Consider the following 10,219-nt stretch of genomic DNA (forward strand, 5'->3'; position numbering starts at 1 on the left):
TTTTTCTTTCTCTCCTACTCATCTATTCCTTTTATCAAAGTATCCACACCAAACACATTATCGTTTATGTATAAGCAGGACAGCTTCAAAACATAAATTTGTATAAAATAGTTTTTGCTGCCATGATAAAGCACATCTGAACATAAATCAAATAATCCTTAACTTTAAGAATAGCCTCAAACTTAGAACAGATTATAACCTTATTTTTTAAATCAAATTATTGTTTGGTGCACCGAAATTAAAGTATTTTTGTCACTGGTACTTGTCAACAATGAACAGATGCTGGATTTTGAATTAGTTCTTTTCACAGGAAATATAGCCATAACACCTCTAACAAAATTGTGATATATTTCTATACATATAAATAAAGAAATTCAACACCACTAAGTGAAGAAATCTGCACAGGGATAAAACTACTCTCTCTAAATTTATTCATACATTCAACATTTATTGAACTTCTGCTAACTGGCAAGCACTACACTAAGAAACAGGAAGATGAACAGTAGTCATATTACTTACTTCCTTTGTGATCACAGTAAAAGAAATAATTACTTTCTAGAATACTAGATGATTTAAAAATTATTATAGATGCTTACCATTATCTATGTACAATTATCTTTTTGTTTAAGTCATACAAACCACAACAACAAAATCAATTGAAGAAGGACATGGTGGTGCACACCCGTAATCCCAGCACTTTGGAAGTCTGAGGCAGCAACTCTCCTCAGCAACCTAGAGAGATCCTATCTTAAAATTTTAAAAAAGTTAAGAAAAGGGCTGGGGATGTAGCTCAGTGGTAGAATGCCCCTGGGTGTGATCCCAAGTACCACAAAAAATTAAGTGCAAACTTTGTTGCCTAGTTCATAGGGAATTGGTTCACATTTAGCATATTAGCACCAAAGTTTAAAAAATAAAAAACACCAACTTTTCTTACTATTATACTAAAGGATTATTTTTTCTGGGTCAGGGTATTTGCAAGGCTGGATCAGCAATTGAACAATATGCACTATTCAAAACTACAGTCTGCAATTATAGTTACATGCAATAAAACCAAAATTTATGATCACATGAAAAAAGATAGTCTCTAATTGCAACAATTTATATACTTTGGCAACTTTTCTGTGGAAAGATGCTAATGATTCAGGTCTTCAGTTTTATTAAGACTAAATCTTTGATACCAGTTGCACAAATTTCTCTTTAGCTGTGAATCATTCAGAAATGATTGTGGATACTATACTCTGCAGGAAAGTGTTCATAATTAATGAAAAATCACTCCAGTTTGGTAATGCTAAGGATTATCTACTGAGTGACCTATTCATAATCCACACTACCCATACATTTTCCAAATTTCTATTTCAAATATTTTGCAGGTTCATCCACAGTACAGCTATATCAAATTAACTGTATCAGTCAGCTTTCCTGTTGCTAAGACACAATACCCAATATTCACAACCTAAAGGAGGACAGGTTTAATTTAGTTAATGGCTTCAAGAGGTTCAGTACATGCTTGGCAACTCCAAGGCAGAAACCTAATGGCTAAAAGGTACGGCGGAGTAAAGGTAATTAGTTCATGTTGTCTGGGAAACAGGGCAGGGGAGCAATGCCAAAGAGGAATGGGTGAGGGATCATATATAATACTCAAGATCACAACTCCATGCCTCCCTACACACACTCAAGAGCATGCTTTACTAACCTGCTACGCATTTCATTTCTTTTCTTTTTTGTACATGTTTGCAGGACCTAATGTTTACATTCCTTGTTGGTACATATACATAACACATCATAATTTCTCTTTTCATCCCTTTCCTGAGATCCCATCTCTTGATCCCCTTCTCATTTGAGAAAGATTATCCTACTTCCTATTATCTATCTTTTATTTTGTTCTTTATTTATAATTTGCATTTATCATATAGAAGAAACCATGCAATATTTCAGCTTGTGAATCTGAGTTATTTCACTTAATATTATCGTCTCAAGATACATTCATTTTCAAACAAATGACTCGTTTATCTTTTCTTTACTACAGAGTAGTACTCCGTTGAGTACAAATACCACATTTTCTTTATCCATTCATCTGTGTGGCCATATAGGCATTTCTTAACCCAATGAAAGTGATACTTCATGGTTAAGTGTCATACTAACTTAATGAAGAACATGTTTCACCATAGGACAAGAAAAAGCTGCTGTGTGATCACATCTCTAAAAAGATGGCTAGTTGAAATTTTGTAGTAAATTGGTATTCACCATTAATTCATAATATAGCTGATTAAATTGGATATTTTTATAAATGACACAATTTTGAGAGGGTTAAATTATCAAATTAAACGCACATAGAGGGAGGAAAAGTGATTAGATATTTGAAAGTAGATGGTATGACCCAAAAGTGATTTCTAAGATATTTTCTAATTTTTGGACCCTGAAGCAAATAATTATGCTGTGTTCAATACATCGAGGTCTTATCTCATTAATCAACAAAAAACTCTACATTTTTGAAACTAGAAAAAAATCTAAAAGCAAAATGTTACAGGATACCTTGTAAATAGTGAATAAAAATCATTTAGAATTATTCACAGTTGGAGACTTTAATGTAAAAAGGACGAACAGAGGGAGAGGAGGGGCAGAAGAATGGTGGAAGTACTGTGGTAGGTTAGTTAGCTCAACTGCCCATACACACACAACTAAGCTTGTCATCCCATTTCATGAACATTCTCTTTGTGTTTGACTCTCAAATTTCAGTGCTTCAAAATGCAATATTCAAACCTTTTGAATCTAAAATACAAGGAAGCCCCGGCACCTGCCAATAATAGGAAGCAGTCAGTGACTAGAGAGTTAGTTAACTCGATCAGAACTCAGAACTTTCCGAAATTTGACTCTACGTTTAGAAATACCACTTTTCTGGTCATAATAGCTTGCTAGGGAATCCCGTTTAATGTTCAATAACAGTAGCACCGACAGTCCTCATGTGTTAGTTTACTGTGCCCATTTCACTCAATAAATGTTAACTAACAATCAAATTTCAATACTTTCCCTCTTCACTTGCCAAAGACCAAGCACTGAAGGGCACAGGGGGAGCAATGACCACATGCTTGGTCTAGCTAATTCTGTATTTGAAAAGTTTACTAGTTGTATTGAATTTATTTTTAACTGACACAAATGAGGATTTCTTAAGGAATCCCAATTAATTTTTATTTAACTTTCTAAAAACATGTGAAAAACTTCTAGTTGTAAACTATTATTTTCTATCAGGCTTTATGTTTTATTTGATTTTAAACATTCCTTTGAATAAACTGAAAAATCTTAGAGAAGAGAGAAAGAAATAGTCTTTCAATTATTCAATGAAATAAAATGCAAGCAATATCAACCAACTTATATTAGGCACTCTACTCACTTTAGTAGTTTTAGACAGCTTTAATGTCAGTGGAATAATTTTGAATGCTTTTCTTCAGACTGTACTAAGAAAATGAATTCTGCAATTTCTCTCAAAAGGTGTTACTATTGCTGATTAAGTTTTAAAAAGAGACTTGGCCATGCAAATTATCTCAAAACAACCTATACTTAAGGGGGCCAATAAACAATAAAAACTGTAAAGTTTTAAAAAATTAACATTCTAGTTTTTATTTATGCCTGCATTTATTGTGATTATATATACTTGCAAGATTAATGTACTCAATAAGTATTTTATTAGAACATAACAAAAGTTCTAATAGTAAAATTGTTTTTATGATAGTTCAACACAACCCCAGATTATAAAACTATCACTGCGTTCTATGTCCTGTTGTTGTTGTCATTGTTGATTGTTTGTTTGTTTGTTTTCAATACTGGGAACCGAACCCAGGAAATACTGAGCTATGTCTGTGGCCTTTTTACTTTTCATTTTTTAGTTTTGAGATGAGGCCTTGCCAATTTGCCCAGGCTGGTCTCAAACTTGTGATCACTCTGCCTAAGACTCCCCAAAAGCTGGGATTAGTGGTGTGTACCACCATACCCAGCTGAGTAATTCTACTTTTAGTATGATTTCCAGAAAAACACTGTTGCAAGAGTTTGATAACTGCCTGTGTAATGTTTAAACTACTATAATTTTTAAGAACAAAACTAGTCCTGAGATTAATAAATACACTTTAGTCATAAGTAAGCAAAAATTTTAGAAACACATGAATTAATGAAATAATTTCTTACTATACTTCTATAAACCCAGCATGATTGTGTGTGACATGGGCATGTTAGAATAATGGCCTCCTAAAGATCTGCATATCCTTAACCCAGGAACATATGCATATGTTGCTACAATGCAAAGAGGACTTTGCAAGTGTGACCGTGGTTAAATTTTACTTTTATGTGGGGACAGTGTCTTATATTATCCAGGTGGCCCAATCTAATCATATGAGTCCTTAAATGTAGAAGAGTGGATTCGAGGGCAATGTGAAAAGGATTAAACCTGCTGTTGCTGGCTTGAAGATGGAGGAAGAAGTCAAAAACCAAAAACTTTAAGTAGTGTCTACAAGCAGAGATTGTCTTTCAGCTTACACTCAGCAAGATAATGATGACTCATTAAAAAAAATCATTTAAAGAATAACATGGAACAATTATCCAGGTGAGAACAAGGAGAGTGAAGGGCCTTGAAACCATGACATAAGAGATTTTCGAGCCTGATCATGCTAGAGAATATATATTTTTTCTGTATAGCTTCATAAGGCCACATGGAGATCAGGAAATAAAAGAAAGGATGAATGGACTTTGCTCAGTATAAAGAGCTGTCCATGAATGAAAGGTGCTGCCTTGGTGAGATAGTGAGCTTTCATCACTGACAGTGTTCAGTGATGACATGAACTGCCACCTTTGAGAAGTATCAAAGAACGCATTCCTGCATTAATTAAAGGAGGTGTGAAATCTCCAAATGACCTATAAAGTCACTTTAAATGCTATGATTTTTCCAGTAATAAATGACAAGCTTGCCCTTCTTCAAGTTCAGACAATGCAAATTTCCAAAGAACATGCCATAAAAGTTACAGACTAATACAAAATTGCTCTTAGGCATTAGCTGTGTTATTTCTTGCCATAATTGTGTTACACTGTGCACACACATAAAAACAAATTAGGCAGATATACAAGTAAACACTTAGGTAAATAATAATTATGAAAGAGAGACAAAATGTTCTTTTCTTATATGACATTATCAGTTTCAAAAGTACTTTCTATATAAGAAAAAAATTCTCACAAGTCTTGATTTAATAAATTTAGAAAAAAGACATAATTAGGAGAAAGATACGTCAAAATTAGAAAACATATTTTATTATGTCTATTTTTGGAATCATCCCCAAATAGACAATTTATACAGTATGTACAGTCTTTCCTTGGCACATCTAGGGACTATATTTTATTGATGAAATAATAGAAAAGAATCGCTATAACAAACTGTGCTACTGTCATTTGCTATAAGTATATTTTACATATTTAAAGAATTATAAACAGGAAATTAACTAAATAGAAGTACAGAGGCTAGAGAAGGACAAATCTACTTCTCCAACACTCACTGTCTCTTAGTTTGAGAAAGGTAAAATTCTAAGGAAAACATTCCAGTTTATGTCAATGCTAGAATTCACTTATACTGCACTGAGTATTTCGTACCTGTCTTTCTCCTTTGTTTCATACTATTACTGTCAAAACTTGCTGCTTTGACGAAAAGATAAAAGGATTGCTAGTGCTAGTCCTGTCTATTCCGGTGTTTCCCCAGAATCCAACAATGTATTAACCCTACAACATTGAACCGAAGGAACCCTTTGCTGTTTTAAAACAATGAATACCAAAACACTAGAAAACCACTTAGATGCGACTGCCCTTTCAGTTTTATTAACTTAGACAAAATGACAGCGTAATTTATAGTGTTTGCACCTGTCAAGAGCAGAGTCTTTACTAATGTAGTTTACACTGACCAGGAGATATGCCACCAGGCTGTGGCTGAACTTCAACCTTCTGGTTGAGCACACTGTAACACAAACATGTCACCAGGAATCATTTCTATGAACATAATCCCTTCAGAAATCACATGGATGGCACACCATTCTGCAAGTTTTAAAACCTGAAGCTGAAGCAAGACTACATCTACCCAATAAAGACGAGGTATCTTGTCACCAATCTATTCAGGGGCCAACTATTATTCTCCTAAATCTTTTATCTTTAAGATACTCCACTTTTCCCATGTCACACTAGAACATAATTTAAAAAGTGCCTTATGCTATGTAAATACAATTTCACTTAATAGTGCCATAAATACCCTCTATCATCTTTTTTTTCCTCATTGAGTTTATTGGTACTTTCTAGGTGCACCCTCTATCATCTTGAAATCTTAAAAACTTTGAGACATTTCATTCCAGTTCTAAAAACAAACTTGGATTTTAACCTCTTGAGAGAAAAAAATAAAGTGGATTTTTTCTTCAATGTTTGTAGTAAATAAAATGCTCTGGGGCCGGCGATTTAGCTCAGTGGTGCCACCGCCTGCCTCACAAGCTCAAGATCCTGAGTTCAATCCCTGGCAGCAAGTGGGGGGGCATTTCTGCATTGTAGCTTTTGCAAGTACAGCGCTGCCTATCTATAGCGTCAGTGAAAAGCTAGAGCTAATCAGCACCTACGATGGGTTTACAAAGAGACCATCAGAAAACTTTACATTTTTTTCATACATGTTCAATTCCTACAACACCCTTTTAGTACAACTAAGGATACTTCATATTGAAATTTCAGTCTTTCAGAAAGCACCCAAGCCTTCAATGAAATCATGTGATATGTATTTGACAAATCACAATAAATAATAATAAAACATTACAAACCCATATTGATGCTATGCAAGCATATATAAAAATGATTTTATATCAACTGTGAATAATTTTGTACTCAGGATTTTATAGGCAAATTTCTAATAGACCAAAATTTATCAAGTCAGAATTGATTACATTTCAATGAAAGCTTAGAAAAAAAAAAGATTTAACCTGTTCGCCAGCTGAACAATTGTGAAAGCAAGTATGTAACCTGATCCAGTAATATGACTTAGTCTTTATAATTTTGTGTGAAATTTTATGCTAAACTTATGGATAAGTTTGTATATAGAAAGGGTGCAGAATATAAAAAGTACTGAATAGAACATGTTAAATGTGATGTTATCATTTCTGGACAAGTGAGGTAATGAACTGTGATTTTAAAACAGACCAAAACTAAACAATTTCTTTCAAAACCTGACTTAAATTTGTCAAGCAAGTCTATTAATCTATTTAAAATTTTCTTCTCTGTATCTTAATAAAGAAAAGTAAATTGAGATCAATAATATTATACACTGTTATAAATCAAACTAGTCTATCTTACATTAGCTGTTCAACCATATTTTTCCATTCCATCTCTGTGTACTACCAACAATCTATACTCAAGACTGCAAAATCTCATATTTTCAAGCTTTTACTTTCTAAATCAGTTCATTTATGCATCATCAGGACAAAGAAATAAATACTTAAAAAGAAGAAAATGATTCATTAAAAATGTTTTTTAAGTTATATATAAGCTTGCAGCTAGTGTGAATTGGTAAGATTCGGGCATATTCAACCATTCCTAAAAATTAACAAGTCAGCAGCAAAAGGAGGTGCAATTTAGATTTTTGAGCAGTGAAATACAGTAAGAATACAAGAAACATTAATAACCATTATTAATTGTACCCTACAGGTTTATGTTAGTTTTTGTTTTGTTTATGATAAAAAAGTTGCTTTTGATAAATCTTTAGTCATTTCTCACCAGCTAAGATTCATACAGTCAGCAAGCGCATCTGATTTTCTCAAATAATTTGAAAGAGTCCCATTAACTTGTCCACCTCCATTAACTTGTCACCTCAGTTATTTGTGCTTTTGACAAGTACAGCTTTAAAAAAAACAAATACAGCTGATTTTTTTCACAAATATGTCTTAATGTTTTACTTCATAAGAAAAAGAATTTAACACTCAAACAGATAAAATAACCTCAAGTACAAAAAGGATGGAACATAAAAAAATAATCTGAAAATAACTCTTAAATGTCCTCACTTTTCAGTGCTTTCTAGGGAATCACTTGTTTGGGGCTGAAAGCATACTTCCTCAGCAGCTGAAAGCCTTTCAAAGAAACAGATATCACTGTGCATCTGAATCTCATGTAAAACAAAATTATGTTAAAAATGGCAACTCAGCAGAGTTCTAAACACATAATTAACCTAAAGCTGAAAGAATTTCCCTCTTTTCTGAGAAATGGTTTTAAAATAATTAAATCATTCTTCTCAAAAATCCTTTTTTTTTGCAGTAATTTTCTTTTAAAAAGGTCGAGCTTTCTTTCATTCCCTCCACCAAAAAAAGAAAAAAAAAGATCATGAGCAATACTTAAAAAATATTGTATTATATCACCTGGATTTTGTTTTTAAAGCTACACATAATGAATTTTTGAAAGATTTTTTAAATTCTCAAAAAATTCTAGATACTCTCCCCAATGCAACTCGGTATATATTTGCTTAAAATAGATTTCTAAAACAGTCTTTTTAGAATAATCTTTTCAATTTCCTGAATATAATAACTGCTCACAGAAGTATAATTTGCACAAATTCAAATTTACTTTTGAACTTGAATAAAACTGAGAAAGATGCAATATAAAACATTAATATTTATACACACTAAAGTATACAAGTCTTGATTAAAATGCATTTCCTGATCAATATGTTAACTGTTTCAAATTCATCAAAGAATGGTATAGAAGGCATTTCCATATTTAATACACCATCATCAGCCGATTTTAAGCCATTACAAAAGCTATAATCATAAGTGTTATAGATATACAAAAATTTTAAAATCCCAGTTAAACATGAAAGTTTACTTCTGCAACCACTCAGTTATACCTATATGCTTTTATGTCAGTAATCAGATTAGCATTAAGCACTCTAAGTGAACACGAACTCTAGGAAAACAAAACAATGGTAAAATGTGGGCATGCCAATGTCTTTAAATGTAAGCAAGCTTGGGTTTTTTAATCTTGTGGGTTTGGGGATGTTGCTATTTGGGGTTCCCCCCATTTTGCCACAAAGTAGAGCCATGAATGAAATCCCACTTTAAGATCCTATTTTCTCTCACTTACATGTATGCTGGAGAAAGTGGAGTTGACCTGGATGTTTTAAGCACAGGAACTGGGAATTTCCAGATAGCAGGAGAGCTCGTTTTCCATTTCAATGGCATGTTGTCACCACGGTACTACAATAACAGTAAACAGCGTTTCCATAACAGACTACCAACCAGGACTTCCATTCCACACTGTACTGACACAGCAGTGGCTGCTGCGGAGAACAAGCAAAGGATTCTGCCAGTGCCCTTAAACCGATGCTTCCAATCTGTAAAATAGGACTGCAAGGTACCTCCTTTAAATCGTCCTGTCCCCTAAAGCAATATGATAATCCTAGCATTCCAACTCAACAATAGTGCCACCTCGTTAGGAAAGCGCTGACTGCAGAGTGTGTGTGTGTGTGTGTGTGTGTGTGTGTGTGTGTGTCTGTCTGCACTGTGCATACTACACAATGCAGCTTTATTTTTAAAAAAGCAAGAAGGTTTTTTTTTAAAGCTTGCAACACCATTGTTTTACCTTAGTAGGGATTCTGCAGCACTGTACCATATTCTGCACCTATTAACCTGATTTCTGACCAATAGTAGCAGGAAAAAAATAGATGGGTTTCATATGAAAATGAAACAACATACCTACTCAGAATACACTTGTCATCCTCTGAACATTCTTCTTTTGAGCTGCAACAATACAAATGGGATATAAACCTCAGCATAGCCTTAGGCCACAGCTAATAGAGATCAGTGACTAAATTCAGCAGTCTGCTTTTCTCCTGTGCAAGCACTGGCCTCACAATACAAGAATGCCATTATGGGAAAAGCCCGTTTCAAAATGCCAGTCCCTCTGTTTTCCAGTCAGAAGAAAGAAAAATGTAAGAACAAATATAAACTGCTGTAGAACTCTGCACGCTCTTCTAGTAGCTTCTGAATCAAGTTGCTCTCCTTTCCCTATTTTTATTTCCAAGCCGGAATGAGCAAAATCTCATACATTTACAACATGCTGTGGTAACAGGAATATCAGCCGGTCTTCTGCAGCAGAGAAGTATAGAATAGACTGCTCTTAATAGCAGCCCTCAGAGGGACGCTATCAACAATCTAATTCAATACTCCTCCCCCTC

General features: G+C 33.8%; 1 protein-coding gene across 9 annotated transcripts in view; it reads right to left on the bottom strand.

Moving 5' to 3' along the window:
* Positions 1-10,219, bottom strand: part of Klhl13 (kelch like family member 13) — a 198,590-nt gene that overhangs the window by 58,410 nt on the left and 129,961 nt on the right. The window contains exon 1 of one of the 9 annotated variants that reach the window (XM_033760341.1): positions 9,738-9,990. The exons of 7 other annotated variants lie outside the window; for them this stretch is intronic. In XM_033760341.1, the coding sequence (XP_033616232.1) occupies positions 9,738-9,817 (80 nt within the window). In that variant the 5' untranslated portion in view covers positions 9,818-9,990. Of the gene's footprint in view, positions 1-9,126; positions 9,469-9,737; positions 9,991-10,219 lie in introns of those variants that run through there. One more of the 9 variants, XM_010622648.3, reaches the window with a different exon arrangement.

Source organism: Fukomys damarensis, unplaced genomic scaffold, assembly GCF_012274545.1.
Source record: "Fukomys damarensis isolate Sample0158 unplaced genomic scaffold, DMR_v1.0_HiC HiC_scaffold_39, whole genome shotgun sequence".
Lineage (NCBI taxonomy): Eukaryota > Metazoa > Chordata > Mammalia > Rodentia > Bathyergidae > Fukomys > Fukomys damarensis.